The sequence below is a fragment of the Malaclemys terrapin genome, chromosome 1 (assembly GCF_027887155.1).
Source record: "Malaclemys terrapin pileata isolate rMalTer1 chromosome 1, rMalTer1.hap1, whole genome shotgun sequence".
NCBI lineage: Eukaryota > Metazoa > Chordata > Testudines > Emydidae > Malaclemys > Malaclemys terrapin.
In genome coordinates this window covers 227,942,395-227,967,951 of record NC_071505.1, presented here as the reverse complement: position 1 = coordinate 227,967,951, position 25,557 = coordinate 227,942,395, and the positions used below count along the sequence as shown (strand labels likewise).

The 25,557-nt window shown below is 48.3% G+C and overlaps 2 protein-coding genes across 3 annotated transcripts in view; both read right to left on the bottom strand.

The window, feature by feature from the left end:
- The window catches only part of LOC128825704 (arylsulfatase H-like), a 41,192-nt gene extending 29,110 nt beyond the window's left edge, over nucleotides 1-12,082 (bottom strand). Inside the window, exons 1-5 of the mRNA XM_054008450.1 lie at nucleotides 12,039-12,082; nucleotides 9,126-9,260; nucleotides 7,415-7,536; nucleotides 7,073-7,195; nucleotides 4,133-4,556 (exon numbers count right to left, since the gene is read on the bottom strand). Of these exons, the coding sequence (XP_053864425.1) occupies nucleotides 4,133-4,556; nucleotides 7,073-7,195; nucleotides 7,415-7,536; nucleotides 9,126-9,260; nucleotides 12,039-12,061 (827 nt within the window). The 5' untranslated portion in view covers nucleotides 12,062-12,082. The remainder of the gene's footprint in view (nucleotides 1-4,132; nucleotides 4,557-7,072; nucleotides 7,196-7,414; nucleotides 7,537-9,125; nucleotides 9,261-12,038) is intronic.
- Nucleotides 12,083-23,962: 11,880 nt separating this feature from the next.
- Nucleotides 23,963-25,557, bottom strand: part of LOC128825664 (arylsulfatase D-like) — a 33,819-nt gene continuing 32,224 nt past the window's right edge. For both annotated transcript variants that reach the window (XM_054008366.1, XM_054008374.1), the window contains exon 10: nucleotides 23,963-25,063. In XM_054008366.1, coding sequence (XP_053864341.1) covers nucleotides 24,696-25,063 — 368 coding nt within the window. In that variant the 3' untranslated portion in view covers nucleotides 23,963-24,695. The remainder of the gene's footprint in view (nucleotides 25,064-25,557) is intronic.

Genomic DNA, 25,557 nt, shown 5'->3' with positions numbered 1-25,557 from the left:
GGGACTGCTTTGCCGTTCCTTTACAGAACTGTAACCGCTGGTTTGCAGCCACGCGGTGGAGGCGGGAGAGGGGCAGCCGAAAGGGATCGTTCCCGGGGACAGCCGCGAGTGTGTGGGACAGGAGCAGACTTCCTGCTTGCCGAATTGCTGGCAGCAGGGACCGACATTGATTTCAATGTGAAATGAGGCCATTGCTAATATTAAAGTTTTAAGCTGCCACAAGTCTACGGCTTACCATGTCTGCCTGCAACAGAAATTCCGTTCTCCTGAGAGGCTTCTCAAATGTGCTGTAGAAGACCCCAGGCACTGAATGCGAAGGCCGAGAATTCGACCTTGTGCTGAGTGCGCATGTGATAGGTGCTGTGCATGGTCTTGTTAACAGAGAAAGACTATGTTCTTTGTTCACAACTACATTTATCTTTCTGAGGAATTCACTCCCTTTTTCCCATTCCCACAGCCCCATCTGCGACTGTCTCACAACCTAGCCTGTCATCACACTCCCAGAGGCTAGCGCGGATTAGGCATAAGAAGAAGAGGACACGGGAGGACATGTTCTCGGAGCTTATAGCCTGCTCCAGAGCCCAGGCAGCACTGCAGACCCAGTGGCGGGAGAACTTGACCCGAATGCACCAAGCCAACATGGATCGGGAGGAGAGGTGGCGTCAGGAAGACCAGCAGGCGACTCAAACCCTGCTTGGACTAATGAGGGAGCAAACGGACACGCTCCGGCGCCTTGTGGATGTTCTGCAGGAACGGAGGCAGGAGGACAGAGCCCCGCTGCAGTCCATCTCTAACCGCCCTCCCCCGCCACCAAGTCCCATACTCCCCTCACCCAAAGTGCACAGAAGGAGAGGCGGCAGAGTCCCTGCTAACTCTCACTCCACCCCTGCAGAGAGCTCGAGCAGCAGAAGGCTCTCATTCCCCAAAATTTGACAAGTTCTTTCCTTCCCGCCTGACACAAGCCCCCGTCCAAGTTTCACTTTCCCAGTTCCATGTTTGGTTGATAATAAAAAATACGTTTCTGTTAACTACTGTTTCCATCATGTTCTTTTGGAGGAGGGGGGGATAGGGGGTTGGTAATTCGACAGGACAGTCACCTTTGGCAGGGTATATAGTCGGGGGCAGGCACAGCAGCAGGGCACATACATAGTGCAGTGATGCAGTGACTAGTTACCCTGGTTAGTCTGGGAGGTTGTTTTCATGTTACGTGGTGGGGGGTGGGTTGCTCTGTGACTTTGTGGCAGGGGAGGGCAGTTACAGATCTTAAGCGGCGGTCCTTAGGCAGGATCACAGAGCCACACAGCAGGGGATCTGTAACCGTCCTCCCCCTGCCACAAAGTCACATAGACCCCCCCATACACACAGTCCCTATCAGGAGGGGTGACAGGCTCCGTTGAAACAACCATCCCACCGCAGCGGAGCCTGTCAATCCTTGAGTTTAGAAGCTGCATTCGCGCCACTACAGTACACCCGCTCCGCACCACAGTCTGCGTCCCAGTTTTAAAAAATTCCCGCGAATACAGTATTAAAGAAAACGGTGTGCTTTAACAAAGTAGAACTATTTTTATTTTGAAACGTGTGTTGGAAGTGGGGTGAAGGGGGTATGTAACTGGATAGGATAGTCAACATTAACTGGGCAAAGAAACGGGGGCAGGTTTAGCTTCTCAATACACAAACTTTAAAGTCACAGGTTACCCTGCTCACTCAGGAACTTTGCTTTCAAAGCCTTCCGGATGCACAGCGCTTCCCGCTGGTCTCTTCTAATCGCCCGGCTGTCTGGCTGTGAGTAATCAGCAGCCAGGCTATTTTCCTCAACCTCCCACCCCGCCATAAAGGTCTCCCCCTTGCTCTCACAGAGATTGTGGAGCACACAGCAAGCTGCAATAACAATGGGGATATTGGTTTCGCTGAGATCACAGCGAGTCAGTAAGCTTCTCCATCTCCCCTTGAGACGGCCAAAAGCACACTCCACCACCATTCTGCACTTGCTCAGCCGGTAGTTGAAGAGTTCTTTTTCAGTGTCCAGGGCGCCAGTATAGGGCTTCATGAGCCAGGGCATTAGCGGGTAGGCTGGGTCCCCGAGGATGACTATAGGCATCTCCACATCCCCAAGAGTTATTTTGTGGTCCGGGAAGTAAATACCTTGCTGCAGCCGTCTAAACAGACCAGAGTTCCTGAAAACACGAGCGTCATGAACCTTGCCCGGCCATCCCACGTAGATGTTGGTAAAACGTCCCCTGTGGTCCACCAGTGCTTGCAGCACCATGGAAAAGTAGCCCTTTCTGTTAATGTACTGGCTGGCCTGGTGTTCCGGTGCCAGGATAGGGATGTGAGTTCCATCTATGGCCCCACCGCAGTTTGGGAATCCCATCGCTGCGAAGCCATCTATGATCGCCTCCACGTTTCCCAGGGTCACTACCTTTGGCAGCAGTACATCAAGGATTGCCTTGGCTACTTGCATCACAACAACCCCCACGGTAGATTTGCCCACCCCAAACTGGTTCGCGACTGACCGGTAGCTGTCTGGCGTTGCAAGCTTCCACAGGGCTATGGCCACTCGCTTCTGGACAGTCAGGGCTGCTCGCATCCGGGTGTCATTGCGCTTCAGGGCAGGGGACAGCAACTCACAAAGTTCCAGGAAAGTTCCCTTCCGCATGCGAAAGTTTCGCAGCCACTGGGATTCATCCCAGACCTGCAGCACTATGCGGTCCCACCACTCAGTGCTTGTTTCCCGTGCCCAGAATCGCCGTTCCATGGCATCAACATGACCCATTGCCACCGTGATGTTCTCGGCGCTGGGTCCCCTGCTTTCTGAGAGGTCTGTGCTACTCTCAGACTTCAGGCCATCACCGCGTTGACGTAGCCTCCTCGCCTGACTTTTCTGCATCTGCCTCAGGGAAAGGTGTATGATAAGTTGCGAGGCGTTGAGAGCGGCCACAACTGCAGTGATGGTTGCAGCAGGCTCCATGCTCGCAGTGCTGTGGCGTCCGCGCTGTCACTGACTAGAAAAGTGCGCGAACTGATTTCCCGCCGGCGCTTTCAGGGAGGGAGGGCGGGAGTGATGGACGGATGACGACAGTTACCCAAAAGCACCCTGGACACATTTTTTTTACCCAGAAGGCATTTGCGGCTCCACCCAGAATTCCAATGGGCAGCGGGGACTCCGGGAACTGTGGGATAGCTGACCACAGTGCACCACTTCCAATGTCGACGCTTTCCCCGTTAGTGTGGACTCACAAAGTCGAATTACTGTCCTTAGTGTGGACACACACGTTCGACTTTGCAATATCGATTCCAAAAATTCGATTTAAGTAAAATCGAACTACTCTCGTAGTGTAGACAAGGCCTTACACAACTATGCTTGTGAGGTTTCAGACATGCAAAACTGAAGAAAAACAAATTCCAGATGCATGCAGGAATGGGACATTTTTCACACACAATAAATTTCATTTATAAACAAAATATCTTTGTATTAGCAGAAACGTATAAACTCCCAGCCCAAAGGTTGATGTTTTCTCTGTAACAGAGAAAGGGATTTCTGTTTGGGGGGGTTGAGCACGGTCAAGGTGTTGCACAGAGCGGAGAATTTTGCCATTTTTACTGCAAAAGCCCTGTGCACTGGTGGAAAGGATACTCATTCACTGTGGGTTAGCTCAGATTTCACACATGAATACTTGCAAGGTGAGAATTAAGAGCTTTGTCTATTACAAAGAACTAATACAGTTGGAAAATCCAGTATTGCTTTTGATAAACTGTTCAGCCTATGGACTATTTTCTTGAGGGATGTTAACCTACAGACATCAAGCTAAAATTGTTGTTGTTATTTGTGGTACTGTCTATCTACGAGCCCCAGTCATGGACCAAGACCCCATTGTGCAGGGCGGTGTAAAAACAGAACAAAGAGTTGGTCCCTGCCCCCAAGGAGCTCATAGTTTAAGTATTAGAGGCAAGAGATGGAGCCAGTCAGCCAGGGGAACACAAGGAATTGATGAAACAATACTGGTCATCATGATAGTCAGTTGTCTCAGCACATTAGCTGCCTAACCCAATGGTGACTTGTACTATTAGAGACATTTACAATAACAATATAGTTAAGAAACATTAAAAGGATAATATGATATTTATTGGTTACCGTTCAATAAATGAAACAGCCTCCTTAAGTACATTGGAAGTGGCTTTTTCTAGCTTCATTGGTTGTTCACTAATGTCATGGTTTCTCAGCAGGATACAGTTCCAATACTTTACAAATCCATAACTGGAGAACCAGGAGATGAAAAACAGGAAACCACACAGGGCAAAGCAGATGATTGCTTTCCATTTTACCAAGAATAAGCCGGTCAGTTTTCCAATCAAAAGTGTGAGCACTGTAAGGGCAATTATCTGACTGTAAAGCCAATATTTAGCTTGCACCAATGCGTTGAGGCGACGATTTTCTGTACTTTGGCATTCATTCACAAGGGTAAAAGGCATGCCATAAAAATAGTCAAAGCCATGGTTTAAAGGGTGATGGCAGTGATCACTGTGGGATTCACAGTTCATACCCTGATGCCACTTTCCTTAAAAGATAAACGAAAGATTTAAAATCAGATATCATTGACACTGGGTGCCCCTGCCTATATTCCCAAAAGTTTGGCTTTTCTCCTAAATGAAAATATAAAACAGATCAGCCGAGTCTAGGTCAGGGATGGAAGAGGTTAAAATTTATATGTGGAAGCATATAATAAATAGAAAAACCAATTTACCCTCATCTAACTCAACTAACAGAATTCCAGTTAGGATGAAAGCCCAGATGAGGGGAGAGACATACTGAATGAGATCAAGAATGGAAATTTTTTTTGATACTTAAATTGTAAGTTAGCCCTTACTCTAAAGAAGGATCCTTTGGGATCCAAGAAGGAGCTGATGGTAAGTACATCAGATAGCCTATAAGTTTAGTGTGACATCCACTCCTGGGAGGGAAGTCCTCTGTAACAGGATTTACACATGGTCAGCCCCCGCACTTCAACTTTATTTGGCTAAATTTATTTTAAAATGATCCCCAAAATATGGTGTTCTAATTCTACAGAATGTATAACTTACAGCATACTAATAATTGTTATTTACACAGACCATAATTAAGTTATATTATAGCACAATAAGAATATATCTTGACACAGAAGAGTGCATAGTTATAGAAGAGCCTATAACTATGGTGTCAGTGGCTACAAGACTGGTAAAGGACCTCTTAGTACTACTAGCTGCTGTTGGTTGTGTTTTACAGTATAACATTAGAACCAGTCTGCACTATCCCTAGTCATGTTCATCCCTTTGAAGAGAGCTAGCACAAGACCTATATATTACTAAGTCCCTCTATCAAGGCTGCTTCACCACTCTGAACTTTAGGGTACAAATGTGGGGGCCTTCATGAAAACTTCTAAGCTTAACTACCAGCTTATATCTGGTCCGCTGCCACCATTCCCAAAGCTAGTTCCCTTCCCTGGGAAGCCTTGAGAAACTCTTCACCAATTCCCTGGTGAATACAACTCCAAACCCCTTGGATCTTAAAGCAAGGAGAAATTAACCATCCCCCCTCCTTCCTCCCACCAACTCCTGGTGGATTAAGATCCAACCCCCTTGGATCTAAAAACCAAGGAAAAATCAATCAGGTTCTTAAAAAGAAGAACAGGAGTACTTGTGGCACCTTAGAGACTAATAAATTTATTAGAGCATAAGCTTTCGTGGACTACAGCCCACTTCTTCGGATGCAAGTGGGCTGTAGTCCACGAAAGCTTATGCGCTAATAAATTTGTTAGTCTCTAAGGTGCCACAAGTACTCCACTCCTGTTCTTCTTTTTGCGGATACAGACTAACACGGCTGCTACTCTAAAACCTGTTCTTAAAAAGAAGGCTTTTAATTAAAGAAAAAAGGTAAAAATCATCTCTGTAAAATCAGGATGGAAAATAACTTTACAGGGTAATCAAACTTAAAGAGCTCAGAGGACCCCCCTCTAGCCTCAGGTTCAAAGTACAGCAAACAGAGATAAACACTCTAGTAAAAGGTACATTTACAAGTTGAGAAAACAAAGTAAAACTAACACACCTTGCCTGGCTGTTTACTTACAAGTCTGAAATATGAGAGACTTGTTCAGAAAGATTTGGAGAACCTGGATTGATATCTGGTCCCTCTCAGTCCCAAGAGCGAACAACTTCCCAAACAAAGAGCACAAACAAAAGCCTTCCCCCCGCCCCAAGATTTGAAAGTATCTTGTCCCTTATTGGTCCTTTGGGTCAGGTGTCAGCCAGGTTACCTGAGCTTCTTAACCCTTTACAGGGAAAAGGATTTTGGAGTCTCTGGCCAGGAGGGGATTTTATAGTACTGTACACAGGACAGCTGTTACCCTTCCCTTTATAGTTATGACACCCTCTTAAACCCACAAACTGAGAGCTAAGCAAAACTGAAATGGTGTAGAGGCCTGTGCTGGCCATCTACAAAAAGGTTAATTTTCACCCCCAGTATGCTTAAACACAGTAAGTGTCTTTCACTTTTTAGAACAATATTTTTTGGGGGGGAAAAAAGTGCTGTTTAAAGGACAAATCCTGCTATTCTTACTCAGGCACAATTCCTATGACTTCAGTGGGATTTTTGCCCTCTGTGTGGGACCTGATCCACCACTGAAGTCAATGAGTGTCTTCCCACTTTGTGCCTCACCTAATATAGGTACAGCTCATGAAGGTCCTGGTAAGAGACTTGGCTCTGGTAATATATAGGATGCACAAACATAGCAAGTTCACCCAGCAGGTGAGTGACTGAGCAGTAATTGTTTAAGACTATTGTAGTGTCTGGCAAGCAACTGCTCTCATAAGTCAATGCATATTTTGTGGGGGTTTCCTAAAACATTATATACTGAATTCACCAGATCCTGTTTTCTGAACTTTCAGTTTACTTTGTACATCCATATTTATTCATTTTGGGCTTATCAGATATGTAAATTATGGTTTTTGTAAACAAATGGGCTATATTTCAAAATGTTACAGTGCTTAAGAAGTTTTATAGATTGGAAACTGTAGTCTAGCTAATTTCTACATACTGTACCTATAAGTCCTGTGGTATAACCTTGCTGCTGCAGTATTCTGGCAAAAGTTGTTTCATTTGGAGGGAGCCCTCCTGAGCCACCAGTCCAAAAAAGAACACGCTGTTTAGTGCTGGATCCCATTCCTAAAGCATAATACAAAATAATAAATTACTTGTTTCTTTTCCTATTATTCTCTTCGATGAATGGAAGGTCATGTTTTATTTAAAACCAAAATGCAATGATATGCTGTCAAAAACCATAGAACTGGACACAAGGTCTATTTAATCAAGATCTATTTAAAGGAATTGCAATAGAAAATTGTACTGTTTAGACAGCAGTGAACCATTAAAGAGAGGTCCAACCTGATCTGATAGGGTATCTGCCAGTCAGGAAAGCAGCTCTGCTTGGTGTGCAAAGTGGAGCCGCAGCAATGTGCTGAGTAAGTTTCACTCCTTCCTTTGCCAGCTGATCAATATTAGGGGTCCTAAAAAGAAAAATGAACTATGATCAAATTTGAGACACACACAAAATAAAGCAGCATATTCAAGACCATCATGGATGAATCTACACATTGTCTGCTTTATATACAACTAAATAGTGAGAAAATGTTTATATTAGTCCTATTACCTTTACCTATTACCTCTCCCAAGTGGTATTGATTAAAATAAAAAAAAAAATCAGTTACACTGGATAAATAACATGCAATAAGAAAAATAAGAACCAAAGAGTACATCCCAGATGAAGAAAGCATATACTGTATTGACATATGGAACCAGATATGGATATATGACAATACAGGGATTTATTTCTCCTGCCCGCAGAAAGGGAACCACTATGTTTTGCATTCTCACTGCAGAAATAAAAGTGAAGATAAGAGAATGGGCCTTTTCTGTTTTATCACTTTGTAGTACGTGACTTGAGTAACATTTTGTTGATTTAAAGCTTTTTATATATTGTATATGACTGAGATTGCAAACACATAGTACAGTTACATCTTTAAAAAACAAACAATCCAATTGTCTCTTGTGCCTGCCACTCAGTACTTCAGAAACAATTCTTACACTTTTAAATTATATTTTCCTTTTAAAAAAAATCTCAATTTTGCAATTAAAATGATTACCATGTATTGGAAAACTCTCCAAAGAGAAAAACAATAGCTGCATGTACTGTGCCTGGCAGAAAGCTAGCCTGTCTTATTAAAGTGAACATACATTTTCACGAGCCTTTGGAGAAACATAAGATTTGACACACTGAAACAGACAAATTCCACATCAGGTCCAGCATCAACTCTTTGGCAGCTGCCAAAGCTGGAGAAAGGAAGGCGTAAAATACCCAGAATACACATAATAATGACTATAATAAGAAATTTCTCTTTCATCCAAGAACTTTCTTTATGCTCTCTCTCTCTCTCACACACACACACACAGTATTAATATGTCTAAATAAAAATGGATAAGTCAATCTTGGGATAACTATATCATGGACATGGAGACATCATTCCATGCACATATTACATTTAAACCTATGCTGGTTGGAGCTGACATTTGGTGTCAAATCCCAATTTCAAATGTAACCTTGGAGTACATGCACGCGTATGTGCGCATGCGTGTCCATCCGGGCAAATGAATCAACAACCATCCCAAGAAAGTCCCTTGCAACGTAACACTTACTGTTGCCCATTTATTTTCTATATACTGTACACTGAAAAGAACATATTTAAACTGATCACCTAAGATGACAGGCAGCTACCTAAATAAGTAAGCCCAGGGTTACTTTAATTGATATGTTATTTTTCTAATATTAAGTAGTTTTGAACCTGTTCTCATACCTATTGTAAGCCACAGCCTACTGTGCTATCGTTAGGACACTCCAAAGGAAAATGAAGCGCACTTTTCATGTATAATGAGATGGTGGAATACCGGTTGACTCAAGTATGCCTATCCTTTTTCTTGACTCTGTATTTCCACCAGGCGAGAGGACAACACTACACACCAAGATGAAAACTATGGGGACATTTTGATGAATTTCAGCTCCTCAATTCATGCCACAGTGACCATGACAATGTGACCTTACCTTAGTGTATCATTGCCATAGCAGCCTACATCCCCCAAACCAAGATCATCAGCCATTATCAGTAAAATATTGGGTTTAGAGGCACTTGTTGCATACGTTCTTAGGCATGAAACCAGCAAAATGACTAGCCAGCTCCTGAAATTTAAGAATTAAAAGAAAAGATTTATTTAATGGAGACATTTGTAACTTTCTGACTCATTTTAAAGTAAGTGCAGACTGAGGTGGTTCTTCAATGGTTCTGATTAATTGTAAATGCTTCCCACACCCCGTAAGCGCAATATTATGAGATATCTGTGTGTGTATATATGTAAATAGTTATCTAAGGTTCCAGAAGGTGGTACTCATGAATATATAGAATATTCTGTGGGTTTTGTAGAATTAATAAAACTTCTTGTTGCATGTTGCTAATAGCTTCTTGTGTGCAGTTCTTCACGTAGAGATCTTCACACAGTAGAACAACTGCAGTTTCATTCACTGTATTAGGGTGGGAAAATACAAAGAATGTGGTCAGGGGTGTGGACCCCAGCATAACATGAACATATTTCTGGTAGGGTTCCCTTGAGCCACAACGCTAGGATTTGGAGATGGTATGGAGGCAGGTTGGGTCTGGGGTGGGAGAGAAGGACTTTTCTGCTGGATCCATTACTACACAAATCCACTGGGCCCTCCTTCTGCAAAAAAACAGTGCACCAGCTCCAGGGGTAACTGTGAAATTAAGGTTGCAGTTGCTGTTCAGTGGCTCCACTTTTGTTCCTTGACCTGAGGGAGGATGGTTCTTCCCCTCCAGGTCTTACGAGACCAAGACAGTAGTTTTAAATGGGCATCAATTTTGAGCCGTGTAGCGGGGTGGTAACCCTGCTCCAGTACAGAGTGGGCTGGGGCTGGAGCTGGAGAGCTAATTCCCTGGACGACCAGCAGGAGGCGCCACAGGGGTGAGTCCGTACCGTTACGGTTTGGTGGAGAATGTAGGCATAAACGGTCCACCCCGACACAAGGGACAAGGCAGGACAGCAGGACTATTGTCTGAGACGGTGGAGAAACTGAGGAACGGGACAATGGATCCCGTATACACCGGGGTATATTATGGAGAGACCCCAGGTATTGTCCCTGGGTGAGTCCCGGTGTCAGCATCCCCGAGGAAGGGGGCTGACGTCCTGCAGGGAATACGGGAGACCCAGCAGGAACGATGGGAGGTGCAAGGGGCCCTCCATCGACAGATGGCCCAGCTAGCGAGGGAGCAGCGGACCCTAGTCCAACTCCTCCGGCAGGAGTGTTGGAGGAGCCGCCAGCAGGACACGAAGTGGAGCGCCAAGGCCAGGCAGCCTGTGAAGGGGCGCAGGACTTGCTATGCCTGCAAACAGGTGGGGCATGTGGCACGGGACTGTCCCTATTGGGGTAGGGGCCGGGCGTCGCAACCCCAGCAAGGACGAGGGGAGGTCCCGAGAACAGCTTGCCGGGTGAAGCAACCCGGGCGGTGGCTGACTTGTTGGGCCTATGGGCAGTCGGGCCATGTGTGGAGGATATGCCCAGGCCCAACACAAGAGGTCCACGTCAGTCCTGGTAAGGGGACAGGACCCCAAAGGGACCATAAGAAGTCCCGGGCAGCCCAGAGGCGAGAAGCCTGCTGGGGCTGCCGGGAACTAGGCCATCTAAAGAGGCATTGCCCTCTCAGAGGGACTGAGGGGCGACAAGAAGAGGTGCCTGTAGGCACGGAGGGACCAAACGTGACCAAGGTGGTGACTGGGATGGAGGGGACACCACAAGAGGCTGGGACCCAGACCGTCACCACACCAGTCACGGAGAGAGAGACCCAGAAGGAGTGGGCACAGCAAGAGGCTAGGGACCAAGTGGGCCATGTCCAAGGAACAAAATGGACCCAGGTGGTTGTGGGACAGATGACCAAGGGGACCCAGACCCTGAGGGAAGAGGGCCTGGGGGACCAGGATCTACAGGCACGATGCGTGGCGGCAGGGCGGGCCCTGCGGCAAGCAGAGGCATGTACCCGGGAGATGGCCCGCGGCTGGGAGGCTGCGGAGCAAAAATGTGCAAGCCTGGAGGACCAACTTCGGGGACCCCAGGCCATAAGTCTCCCCTTTCCCCCCCTGGGGGTGGGGAGTTTGAGGGGAGAGGTGTGTAGCAGGGTAGTAACCCTGCTCCGGTCCAGAGGGGACTGGGGCTGGAGAAAGTAGTTTATAGGCTGAGCTGATTGGGGGAAGTGGCTGCAACTGGGGCCACGCCCCAAACAGACTCAGCTGGCCCTATGAAGGCCAGGGCAGCCAGAAGCTCAGCAGTCTCTCTCTGAGTGCAGAGAGAGAAGGGCCTGGCTACAGCAAGCTAGGGATAGCATACCTGAGTGGAGCAGGGCTGGGGACAGGCTGAGGAGCTGCAGCCTGGATAGCCCCAGGCTGCGGCCTAGCGGAAGGCCAAGGGGTACTGGGGGTTGCAGAGAGCAGCCCAAGGCTAGGCCAAGGCAGCAGGTCCAAACCCTCTTTGCCAGTGATGAGTGGCCCATACTGTAGTTTGCCCCAGGGAGTGGGGGTAGTTGGTGACTAGCACTGGCCTAGTGCTGAGGCAAGGTGGGGATAGTAGGTGGGGGTTCTCCTGGGAGGGGAGACCTAGTGTGTGGGTACTGCCAGGGGGCAGCACCCAGAGCAAGGGGCCCTGGGGTCCTGGGAGGGACATGGGAGCTGGGAAGGAGAGGACTGGTGGATCACTGGCCTGCAGAGGGCCCTCCAGAGGCTGGAGAGAGAATTCCCTGGATGACCAGCAGGAGGTGCTGCAGGGGTGAGTCTGTACTGTTACAAGCTGACATTAAATATTTTTAAAACTTCAATAGATTAAAAAAGTTCATGTTATATTTTTATACACAATTTCAAAAGCCAAAAAGGGCCATTAATTAATGTATTCTCTTACCATTGCAGTTTCAGGCGTCTCATGGCTTCTTCTGAAACACACCAGCTGACTACATTATTTATTTTTTTTAAAAATTTTGAAGTATGACATATATAATGCTCTCATGCCTGCTTATTAACCATCATACATCACAACAGTCACACTACCACTGTTCTCAGCTAAAATGTAGACATGCTGAACAGTTAGGGCTAGGCTTTACAACCCCTAAATTCATGAGCACTTACAGATGTAGTCCCATTAAACTAAGACACTACTTGTATGAAGGAACGCTCATGAATACAATTAAAGATTATGCAGTACAAGGCTCAATCCTGCAAGCTGTTGACTGTTCTCAACTCCTACTGACTTCCATGGAAGTTAGGTGCTCATTACCTTGCAACAATGAGTCCACAAGCACCCTAATGAACAAAAACAACAACAACAAAAAATAAAAAATGCCAAATGCAGAATTTACACAAGAAAATTTTACTTGTTGGATTTCACCGAAAGGGTTTTTTTGCGTTAAATGATAAACAAAACATCACTATAGGTAAAGTTAATTTTATTTTGCTTGGGAGGGAGAGAATAACATTCATCTTTCAGGTGCAGAATTTAAGCCTTACTGTTTGATTACAAACTGCTAAGCATAGCATGCACATCTTCAAATGTGGGTTTTATAACCTAAGGGCTATATCTACAAAAGGGACTCAGTGTTCCAATGCTTAACTTGGTTTCCTCTCCCTAGTAAAATCCACAGCCTTGAGTTAGGATCCCAAGCTCCCTGTACAATGCATATAGAGGTAAGTGCCTAAGAATAGGATCCACAAAAGCTGGCACACTAAGTAGGGAGTCACTTTAGCTAGCCAATAGGAAATGTTGGGGATGAGGTGAGGGTCGATACCCTTCCCCTCAAAAATAGCTAGGCACTGAAGTCTGGGTCAGAGGAAGGAGTCTCCATTTACTTCAGCTTCTCAGCTGTGAATCCTCTCCTGGAGTTAAGCACCTATCCCATGTCAGGAAAGAAAGAGAGCCCAATGCCAGAAAACCAAAGTTACTCCATTTTGTTACCTTGCCGCCATTTTGTGCTAGGCAAGCAAAGAGGTACCAGTCCACCTTTAGCTGAAGGTAGGGGAGCACGTAGCACCAAGAATTGGCAGGGAAAATAACAAGCAGTGGTAAGGCAGTTAATTATAAGGTTGGGAGCATTTAGATACTACGTTACAATATTGGCACAGGCACCAAGGGCTCTGAGAAGATATTAAGCAAAAGTGAGATAAAAAAGTGTGGTATAAGAGTCAGAGTGTGTTAGTGAGAGAGTCACAGAGGAGCCAGAGCTATCAATCTGTCAAGGAGTTTGTGAGTAAGCCAGTGAGAGAGTGAGGGTCAGTATATGTGAGGAGAGCAGAGAGCAGTGTAGAACAGGAGAAGTGAGCTGTGTAAATAAAAGGGAAAAGAGCCTGTGTGTGTAGGAAGGAGAGAGAGATAGAGAAGGTGAGGGAAGGTAAGAAAAAGAGATAAAGGTGACAATAAGAAACTTGAAGGAAACCTGAGAGGAACCTGAGAAAAGAAAAAGAATGAAGAGAAACCTGAGGAACTTGACCTGAGAGATGCTTAGGTACTGCAAGAAGGCTGCTGTCAATGACCTGTGGAAGACTGGCCATCAGAAGCAAGGCATCTCCACTTCAGCATCACTTCCAACTGTATGTTATTGTGGTTTGGGATGCTCTTAGCCTACTGACAGGGATTGGTGTATTAGAGGGATTGTTGTGCTACTAAAGTGTTGTTTTAGAAATACTACTTGTGTCAATAACTTATTGGACAGATGTGCCGTGTCCTCTAGGTATTCCTGAGGCAACTCTAGCACAGAGAAAACCCTTGGGGTAACAAGCCCACCCTGTTATAGCCAATAACCTAGTGGTTAGGGCACTTACCTGGGATGGAGAAGATCTGTTTTCAAAACCCTGCGCTGCCTGATTCAGAGCAGGGACTTGATCCCAGGGCTCCTACATCCTGGATGAGTGTCTTAATCACTGACTTAAAGGATATCCTCAGCACTGGCATCACCACCCTTTTTTTGTGAGCAAGGGACTAGGCAGCTAATTCCAGCAGAGGGTTTATATTGTGAATCTCAACTGAAGAGGCACTTCCTCCAGCCTGGACTTATGCCCCTAACTATCTTTGAGAGGGAGGGCTTAGACCCCATTCTTCTCCTCAGCATTTCCTATTGAATACCTTAAGCGGCTCCCTGCTCATGTTGCTGGCTTCTGAGAATCCAATTCTTAGGTGCCTAATTCTCCCCATGCACTGTATAGGGAGCCTGGGCACCTAACTTGGGGCTGTGAATTCCACTGGGCAGCAGGGCATGTAATAGTTAGGCACTGCAATGCTTAAGTCCTTTGTGGAGCTAGCCCTAAGATACCAAATGCAGAATTTGCACAACCACCTGCTTTTACAGGCACAATACTTTTTTCTATTACATGCTGAATCCCCAGCTCCTTCTGAAGGCTGGATTCTCATTGAAATCAATGGGAACTTTTCCTGTGCATGAAGAATATAGAATTGGGCCTCAAGGCTTGTTTAATGTCTTCAGGCATCATCAGGAAAAACTAATTCCATTCAATAAAATCACCACTTTTACTTATACAAATTTAACACAAATCAGAAATTCATTCCCCCAAGAGCCAGCAAGACACAGAAAACAATCAGCAAGACTCAGCATCCAATTAAAAAAAACCCAAACCCTTTTTAATAATATGAAAAACAAACCCTCGTCTCAAGTTTATTCCTTCCCCTGAGATTCTTCTCACTCCTTGATTTGTTAAACCAGGGGTAGGCAACCTTTCAGAAGCGGTGTGCCAAGTCTTCATTTATTTACTTTAATTTAAGGTTTCGCGTGCTGGTAATCAATTTTAACGTTTTTTAGAAGGTCTCTCTCTCTCTATAAGTCTATATATTATATAACGAAACTATTGTTGTATGTAAAGTAAACAAGGTTTTCAAAATGTTTAAGAAGCGTCATTTAAAATTAAATTAAAATGCTGATCTTACGCCATCAGCCTGCTCAGCTCGCTGCCAGCCTGGCATTCTGTTCACCTAGGCCGGCAGCGGGTTGAGTGGAGTCTGACTTCTGAAGCCCCCCACACCCCCAGAAGGGTGGGTGTGGGGGGCTTCAGAGGTCAGGGCAGAGGGCTGGAGGGGTGTGCGGGGCAGAAGGCTGGGGGTGTGGGGGGCTTCAGAGGTCAGGGCAGAGGGCTGGGGGTTTGTGGAGGTGCAGGGCAGAAGGCTGAGGGTGTGGGGGGCTTCAGAGATCAGAGCAGAGGGCTGGGGGTTTGTGGAGGTGCAGGGCAGAAGGCTGAGGGTGTGGGGGGCTTCAGCGATCAGAGCAGAGGGCTGGAGGAGTGTGGAGGGTGCAGGGCAGAAGGCTGAGGGTGTGGGGGGCTTCAGAGGTTAGGGCAGAAGGCTGGGGGGGCTTCAGAGGTCAGGGCAGAGGGCTGGGGGTTTGTGGAGGTTCAGGGCAGAGGGCTGGGGGTGTGGGGGCTTCAGAGGTCAGGGCAGAGGGCTGGAGGGGTGTGTGGGGGTGCAGGGCAGAAGGCTGGGGGTGTGGGGGGGCTTCAGAGGTCAGGGCAGAGGGCTGGGGTGTGTGTGGAGGTGCAGGGCAGCAGGCTGGGTGTGGGGGAGTGGGGGGGTGCAGGGGAGAAGGCTGGGGTGCTCGGCTCATGGGGGTGCTGGAAGGGATATGTCTAGGGTTACCGTATTTGAACATTGAAAAAAGAGGACACTCCACGGGGCCCCGGCCCCGCCCCAACTCCGCCCCTTCCCCTCCCCCGCCCCACCCCTTTCCCCGCCCCTGGCCCCGCCCAACTCCGCCCCTTCCCTGCCCCCATTCCAACCCCTTCCCCAAAGTCTCCGCCCCTTCTCCTGAGCACCCCACATTCCCCCTCCTCCCTCCCAGCCACACGAAACAACTGCACCAATTCTAAAGTCAGGCACTCCACTAGTATAGACTCCCATGACTTTAATGAAGCTGCTCAGTGGAGGATCTGCCCCAGCGCTCCGTTTTTGGGAGCGGTCAGGACACGCAGCTCACACTGTTCTGTTTCCCAGCTCCCCAGATGCCTTGGAGCACCCAGTTCTACTCCCTGCCGGGTAAAATCCCGGACATTTTGAGCTATTTAATTCTTTAATTCTAAAACGTAATTCTTTATATGTAGTGAGTCCTTTCCTTTCACCAGTTCTTCAGTTTTCTTTCTCCTCATGTGCCCACGCATACTTCTCTGCAGATCGCATTTTTCTCAGCAGTGGTTGATTGCTCTTTAAGAAGGCATGAAAGTCTTTACAAGAAGTTTGTCTGAAGTTGTACTGTACAAGTAGAATTCCTTTCAACGACTCAACATTCAAGTTGGTCCTTTCCTTTGTCCACTGGCTTTGCATCAGTGAAAAAATTCGCTCTACATTTGCATTGTGAGAAGGAATAGCAAAGAAAAACTGTGCAATCTTTAACAGTTCTGAATGACACTCAATGTTTTTGGATTTCTCAAAATATTTGGTCCACTTCTGGTGTGCTAGCAAATTACTGAACTCTTCATCACTGTTGCAACTTTCTGTAAACTTCTTCAGGTTGCTGAACTGATCAAAACACTTCACGTCATCAATTTGCATCCCCTTATCGGTCAGGTACTTGATACAAGGTTCCACATCACTCCAATTCGGTGTCTCACTCAGGGTAATCCACCTGAAACAAGAGAAGTCTTCAAGGGGTCTAAGCCACATCTCCAAATATTCTAAGCATCTGCTGTACATATTATTCACTTCAGCACAGAATTTGTCACACTCTTCATCAATTCGCAGTGATCCACCACACTGCTGTGTCTCATCACAAATGGGGAGCTGAGTGCCATACAGCACACCCCAGCCCCAGGAGCTCTGATCCACTTGCAGGCAAGGCAGCCCGATGCCCATCGCAGCCAGAGCTCTGATCCCTCGGCACACTCCTGCCTTTTTCACACTGCCCTCCCTTCCTCCCCCACCAGTCAGTGCTTTTTGGCGACTCCCCGGAGCAGCTCCCCCAGCGCTGCCCCCCACCTGTGCAATCAGCGGCGCATGGTACTCCCAGCTTTGCTGGCATCCCTGGCTTACCTTAGAGCAGGCTCTGGTGACTGCTGCTGCTCCCTGACTCTTCGGCTCTGTTTAAGCGCCGAGCTGCCCTAGTGCTACCGGCTTCAGGCACTTCTCCTACCTGGGCTCCAGCTGAGCTGCTCCTCCCAGCTCAGACTGTAAGAGCCGAGCTGCTGGCTTCTGGCAGCCCTCCCCTACCTCAGGACCCAGAGCTGGCTGGACACGTCCCTTCCCCAGCTCCAGCCGAGCTGCTCGGCTCCGCCCCCTCAGACTTACAGAGCAGAGCTGCAGGAGCCAGCGTTACCGGCTTCAGGCAGCACCCCCCCTGCCTCTGGACCTTGCACCGTGGGAGCAGCTCAGCTGGAGCCGGGTAGGAGAAGTGCCTGGCTGGGGGCTCGGGGTCCGGAGGCTGCCTGAAGCCAGTAGCGCTTGCTCGGGCAGCTTGGCTCTGTAAATCTGAGAGGAGGAGTGGAGCAGAGCCACAGGGGGAGAGGAAGTGCCGGCCATTTTCCCGGACATGTGTGGCTTTTCAGCAATTCCCCCCGGACGGGGGTTTGCTTGCTGAAAAGCCGGACATGTCCGGGAAAAAGAGGACGTATGGTAACCCTAGATATGTCCTGTTCCACCCCCTTCCCCAAGGCCCCGTCCCTACCTCTTCTCTGCCTCCTTTACCCAGGGCCGGCTTTAGCAAGGAGCCGGGGGACTGCCACGTGCCGGAGAGCGGGGCCTCGGGGGGCACGCTGCCACTCCTCCCCCCTCCCTTTGCAAGGGCCGGTGCACGGAAGGAGAGGAGGAGGGGCAGGAAAGCAGGCTGCACCACGGCTGGGGGAGGGAGGGGGAGCTTGGCTGCTGCAAGACGAAGCTCCTGCCCCAGCAGGGGAGAGCAGTGGGTGGGGGGGCTGAGTGCGGCTGGGGGTCGTGGCAGGCAGCCACGTGCCATTCAAAATTGGCTCGCCTGCCATGTTTGGCACATGTGCCGTAGGTTGCCGACCCCTGTGTTAGACACATCCTAGTGGATCAGTGCTGCTTATCAGAAAGTGGCATATGTAAGCGGGGGAATGGTCCCACTATTGTGGGGAACTTTCCTGGCTTCTGCACTACCCCGTGAAGTGGGCTAGCGAAAGGATCTGAGTCCTCGCTCCCACTTCCTTTACCCAGAGGCCTCCCTGCCCTTGAGGACTCCCCTTCCACTCTTCTGTCTGGCAGAGTCCTCATAAACCCTGACAAGGCTGGGCCCAGGATTCCTGGGGGGCTTGACCCCCAACCCTGTTGTGGTCACCCAGGACAGGGGATAGGGTGTCCCCACTCCAGGGTACTCTCTCTGCACTGTGCACCTCCCTGACCCACTGATCATTTCACACAATTTAAAGCAAATACAAGTTGTTTAACAATTAATTTTAAAAAAGAATAAGGGAAAATGGGAAAGGTTAAAGGAAAACAAATCACCCCGCTCTGTGGCAGGGAACATCACAAACAGTGTGTCTGGAACATCAGGGCAGTTCACAGTCTGTTCCTTGTAGGTCCCAGGCTCCTTCTCAGGCCCTGGCTGTGCTGCAGAGATGCTGCAGGTCGGACACTTGCTCTGGTGGTGGCCACACGCTCTCAGGCTCTAGGTGGCAGGACCCTTTTTCCCAGCGTGCCCTTGCCCGGTCGGGGTTATGATCCCCCCTCCAAGTCTGGCCTGCAAGGCCTCTTGGCTGAGGCGTCTCCCTGCGCTGGGCCTTCTGCCCAGGGTCCCCCTCCTCTCCCCAGCTGCTCACCGCACCTGCTCTGGACTGCTCCAGCTCCAGCTCCACTCTGCCTCAGCACAGCTGCTGCTGCTGCTCTGCCTCCAGCTCCTTGGGCTGCTTCTCTGGCCTCTCTGGCTCTGGTTGCTGCAGCTCTGCTCCCAGGGCAGCTCTGCTCTCTCTGGGCTGTGCTCTGGCTTTGGGGCTGCAGCTCTGCTTCCAGCAGCTTAACTTGGACCCCCGTTCTCTCCTTAGCTCGGCCCCACTCTGTCTGACACAGGCAATTCCAGTTCACATGGAGGAGGGACCCCCCCGGCCTCCTGACTCTCTGATTAGCCTGCCCGCCCTGTCAATCAGGCTGATCTGGAGCATTGGCCTCTCCCCATTGTTCCTGGGGACTGTCAGTCTCAGGCTCCTGATTTGCCATCGACCCTTCCCCTTTTAGTGCTGGAAGCTAGCCAAGGGCAACAGTCCCCTTACACATAGCTAAACCAGTCCTGCTGCTTTTCCTCAGCCATCCCTCCTCCCCCTTACCTAGTCCTTTGCACAGTGGGTCAAGGGTAACCATTGCCAGGATTAGCAAACACAACTGCTGTTAAAGTTTTACACAAATTCCTGGTTAGCTGAGTATTATGACTATTTTCTTAAAATGCTGGAAAGATACTTTTACAGGACATCCTATCTAGGCAGGGGCGGCAGGTTTGTATAATTTTTGGTGGTGCCCAGAATGGGTCCAGTCCCCCACCCCTGGCCATCCGCCCGCCCACCCGACTTGTAAGCCGATATATATTTTATTAAATAATGTAAAAATAATGGAAACAGTAAGTGTTTAACAGTTTCCCTTTATTGCACAATATCACTATCGTAAGAAAAAAATATTTAAGAATATCAACGTTATTAATACTCTTTTGAATATGGAAACAACCAAGCACTCTTTGATCAATAACCCTCAAAAGTAAATACTTTCTAAAATTAAAACAAATATACTCCCTTCTTTTGCAATGTTCTTCAGGAGGCAGCAAACACTTTTTGTTGTTGTTTGGTTCTTGAAATGAAGTCATCCAGGAGACTTGCAATGTCCAATTCAGAGGTAGAGTTCTTATGAACGTACAGAAATGCCAAGTGATTTAGACGTTCTTGGCCCACTGTCGTTCGCAAATAATTTTTCAATCGGTGCAAGCAACTGAATGATTGCTCAGCGGCGCAGGTTGTAGTCGGAATTGTGTAAAATAATTTCAGGAGAATTGTAATTTCTGACAACATAAAACTTAGAAGCCTTTATCTTTTGCACAATTTTTCTTAGCGCCATCATTGACATAATTTCGATTATTTTGTTAATAACCTCATGTGACAGCCACTTGTATTTTGTGCGATTAAGCCACTGTCTCAGTTCCTCAGAATCTGTACTGCGTAGCAACAAGAGCGGCATCAAATTTGAATCACTCTCATTATGTCATTACATAATGCTATTCCTTGTTGAGCTAGGTACTGAACACTGGTAAAATGTTGTGCAGTGCAATCCTAGTTGATTGTGATTCTTTTCTGTAACTGGCCGACATTAGGGCAGAAATATTTACCTGTGATTGCAGAGCAGCATAATTCATTACCGCTTCCTTGTGACAGGCGGATTTTTGTGTGTGATGTAAAACCATTCAATGTGTCTCCAATCTTGAAAACCAGATGAAATAAATGTTGGTTTAGCTTTCGTAGAAAATATTAAGATCTTCTTTTCAGAACAGTTTTTGCAGACTGAGCAAAAAGCTCTGTTTAATTTGCTATTGTACTCCAACCACTTAAATCTTGATAGCCAAGACTGCTGAAAACTCCTTTTCTTATCTTGTAGATTTGCCACATCTTTCTTTTGTATGACTTCAGTTTGAAAGCTGGGTGACGAACTCAGTCCGTCACTTAATGAATTACCCTTTTCTTCTTTTTCTCTGGGTAACTTTATTAAGAATTTATCCATTGTTGATTGTTAGTGGTCCTACAAATCAAGAATTTGTTGCTGGGATAAAATGAAGTTACAGCGCACTGGTGCCACAAGATTACAAGGGTCAATTAAAAGTGGAAAGTCAGAAGCAGCACTCGCACACTCCAATATATTATATTTTGTTGTACCTGTTGTGACGAAGTGGGAATGTTCTTAATGTTTTCTCCGAACACTGTGTGTGTGCCTCAGTTTCCCTTATGCATTTCTTAAGGTTCCAGGTGGTGAGATAAGGGTGTGTGATTGTTGTAGAGCCTTAGCGAGTCCGCCCGGGTGAGGCTCCTGGGGAAGCCAGAGGTCCCTACACCCCAACTCCGCAGTCAGACTTGACTGTCAGCCAGCCGGTAAAACAGAAGGAACACAGTCTGAAACAGAGCTTGTGTAGGTACAGAAAACAGGACCCCTCAGTCAGGTCCATCTTTGGGGGTGGGGAGCCCAGACCCAAGTTCTGGGCCTCTCCCTGTTTCCCCAGCCAGCTCCAAACTGACACTGCCTCCAGCCCCTCCTCTGGCCTTTGTCTCTTTTCTGGGCAAGGAGGCCACCTGATCTCTTTGTTCCCCAACACCTTCAGTTGGCACCTTGCAGGGGAGGGGCCCAGACCATCAGTTGCCAGGAGACAGGGTGTCGGCCATTCTCTGTGCAAACGGCATCACACTGGTCCTCTAGGGCTCCACAACAATCACACACCCTTATCCCACCACCTAGATCCTTAAGAAATGCATAGTGGAAACTGAGGCACCCACACAGTATTCAGAGAAAACATGAAGAACATTTCCACTTCGTAACACCTGCATACAACCAATTATATACTTTAAAGGGTGTAAAATAATCAAGTATTGTGTTAAATACGATCATACCCCAAACTGACCACCAAATTTAAGTTGTGTGTTTTTCCCCTCAGGCGAGGGCTCTGAGGTGGGGCTGGGGATGAGGGGTTCACAGTGCAGGAGGGGGCTCAGGGCTGGGACTCAGAGTTGGGGCGCTGGGGGCACAGGCTCTGGGGTGGGGCAGGGCTGGGGATGAGGAGCTTGGGGTGCAGACAGGCTGCTCCAGGGCTAGGATCAGAGAGGACTCCCCCCCCCCCCCCCTTTACTCCCCGTTGGCAGCAGCAAGCTCCGGGTGAGGGACCCCTCCTCTTCCCTCCCTCCCTTCCCCCACGGCACACTCACTCTGCACCACTGTCACTGCACATGCTCCTAGGGCCCCGTTCAGGTCCAGGAAGACCCCTCGCCTCCCCTATGGTGGGTACTGCGGGGGTCTGCCATCATATGTGGACTCCCCTGCTGCTGCCCCTCACTGTAGCCTCACTGGAGGTGGGGGATGGGGCTGCCCCTTGCTCAGCATGGGGCAGGAATGGTGGCTGTGGGGTGGGGGAGGGCAGGGTATCACAAAATTCACCCAAGCCCCAACTGCTCAGGTCCAGGAAACCCCCCACCACATCTCCCCTGCAGTGGGTGGGTGCTGGGGGGAGGGAGGGGACTGCCATCACATGTGGCTTCCTTCCTTCCCTGCTGTCCCTCACCATAACCTCACTGGGGGTGGGGGATGGGGAGGGCTGGTGCAAGGAAATTTCACGCCCTAGGCGAAACTTCCACCTTGCACCCCCCCACCCAGCCCTGCGGCAGCTCCCCGCTCCCCCTGCCCTGAGGCACCCCCGCCTGCAGCAGCTCCTCCCCCCTTCACTGAGGCGCCCCCCCGCGGCAGCTCCCCCCCCCCCCCCCCGGGGAGCCATGCGGCAGCTCCCCACCCCAGCTCACCTCTGCTCCGCCTCCTCCCTGAGCACGCCGCCTGTGCTCTAATTCTCCTTCCCTCCCAGGCTTGCGGTGCCAAACAGCTGATTGGCGCTGCAAGCCTGGTGTTGGGGTTACTATGCCTGCCTGAGCCAGAGTTCTTCCATGTTTAAACTCTGTCCTTCCATGTTTAACTCTAATCGACCTTAACAACCAAGGACAAGAATTGGAATGTGTAAATAGCCAGTTAGCAATTACGACCTTGCTCATGCCAGGTACCAAACAATAATGATGAGGTTTGCACGTTTCTAGCTGGGGAAGGGGTAATGAACTAAGGGTAAACAGGACCAAATAACTGTTTAGGGAGAAGTTACTAACAAGCTAGATTTATAGCCCTAGAATGATTTAGTTGCTTAAATGTATAAACATGCCTTCGGTAGAGAGGGGAGGGGGAGTAGAGGAGGGGTGGTAGAGAGGGGTGGGGGAGTAGAGGAGGGGGGTAGAGAGGGGGAGAGAGGGGGGGCTTAGTTGTAAAATGTATAAAGAAGAGAGAAACTGTTTTTGCTGGTGTGCTCGATTTGAGACTTGCCTGTCTCCTTGCACCACTTTGAGATCTCAAATAAACTTTGATTGTTTCTCCACCCCGGTATGTTTATTGGCGTGAAGCACTCCGGGCACCGAACCCCACTGTTGCTGTCCTCGGGCCCCTGTGCCGGCAAAACTGGGAGGTGAGAGAAGTGGAGCGGTGACCACGCGCTCGGGGAGGGGGCGTAGGAACGCTGTAAAAAAAAATTGGGGGCACCGCTTTTTGGTGCCCCCAAATCTTGGCACCCTAGGCAACCGCCTAGTTTGCCTAAATAGTAGCACTGGCCCTGGGGATGGGACTGCCCCTTGCCCAGCATAGGGCAGGAGTGGTGGCTGGGGGGTGCAGATTACAGGGTCAAACATTCACCGAAGCCCCAGCAGCTGCTCAGGTGAGTGAGGTCCACTGCAGATGATCAGGTCTTCTCCTGGTGGGTGCTAACTGAGGGGAGGGCTGCAAAGCATGTGTGTGCCTCCTCCCCTCCACAGTGCAGCAGCCACCAGCGTCTTTTGTTGCCATAGGCAACAGCAGCCAGCAGCAAGCCTAGGCAGGCAGGGAAGGGAGAGCCATGCGCAGCTTTCAAACACTCCGGGGCGAGGGACGCTCTGGGGCATGGGGGACGGCAGGTGGGGGCCGGGGCCCACTTCAGGCAGGGCCGGGGGAGAGACCCAGCTCCAAATATTGGTAGAGCAGGGCCCCTGGCCCTGAATATTCCTGGAGCATGGACACAACGAGCCCATATAACTTGCCGCCTATGTATCTAGGCTATTCTATTGAGATTCATATAACACCACACATCACTGTTTATTTTATACATTTTTATTAGCATCATTTATTAGTAAAACTGGCAGTTACAAACTATAACAGGACCCTTTGCTCACCAACCAAAAGCTGCTTTTAGTAATGATTAAGATTTCTTTTTATTGTCATTTGCACAAAGAGCAATATTCTGCTTTCTGGCATGCATGATCATTTACTTTACTGTTATCCAGTTAAAGCTGCAGTTTGTTCAAAAGTTGTTGAAAAATTGCAGTTGGTTCTTTCCTAAGCCAATTTCACTTTTTCTTGTGTATATCTCTCTGACAGTTTCAAATATTTATCTATAGCTAAATGCCCAACAGAGAATGGAGTTATACCTCTGCAAGGCAGTGATGTGCTGGGAAAAGGAAGTAATTGTAACACAGATGCCACTGTATCTGGATGCCTTATGGCCAAAATATTCAGACTTGGGTTCCTAAAGCGAGGCTCCTAAATACATATTAGAAGGCACAGTCTCTCCAGGTCCTATTCTATGTGTACATGGAGTGCACTTTATGCACCTAACTAGTAGTGGAGAGCGAATGGGAGAAAGCACGATCATAACCTCCTTATCCCCACTTACAGCCTCTTTGCTCCCCAGAGAGAGAGGGCAGTAGAATAGCATATTTAAGGGATAATTTGGCCTAAAGGAGACATGATTTTTCAGAAATGATGTTATTACACATTGACTGTAGCAGAGCATTCACAGTTGCAGGGTTTTATGAACCACCACCTATTTTACAGAGCAGGGTGGGCACTGTCACCTTCATCACACCAGCAAAACGGGAATGTCCCACAGCACGGCTGCAGCCAGGGCTTCCATATAATGTTATACAAAGAGAGCTGCTGTGGGACTGGAGTCAGCGTCTGGCGATGTTCCTGAACAGTTCTTGCTATTCTGCTTATTACTGTGTCAAACAGGGGCTCAGTGTGAGGTGATAGAGGTTTGGCCTCAGACGGGTCTCTCGAGAGATCAAAGAGTAAAGGGGGGTCATGATGGGTTACACCTTCCCCAAAACATGGGCAAATTCCTCTTCCATAACATGCTCCAGCACCCTCTGGATGGAATATTGGGGTCACATAATGAGCCTTCCACAGTGCACCACCTGGAAGGAGAGAAACCAGATATAGGGACCAAATGATGAGTATAACATAGCACTATAGTATTTGAGAGTGCTCCTTTAAGGAATACAAAGACATTTACCAACGAAAATATACAAGGTTACAAGGCTTCTTAAAATCCTTCAGAACAGATACTGATTTTGAAGGCACTAGACATTGTGGAGATGAAAACTTCTGTAGGATGGTACAGTACGTGTTTTCATTAAACTTCTGCTTACATCTTTTCTCTGTTGATTGTAAAGAGTCCTTCGTAGTGGTGCACCTTCTGCTGGCATCAGACATCATTACAACTTCCATGCCAGTTTTGACTTGACAAGAACCTCAGAGTCAATCCATAGGTTCCACAGAACTTGGACCAAGCACAGACAACTTTACTGAGGTTATGTCTACACTACACAGTTTTTAGCGACAAGCCGTTCTGCTAAAAGGCGCACAGTGTAGCTGCTCTTTGTCGGCTATCCTGCTGACAAAAATCTTC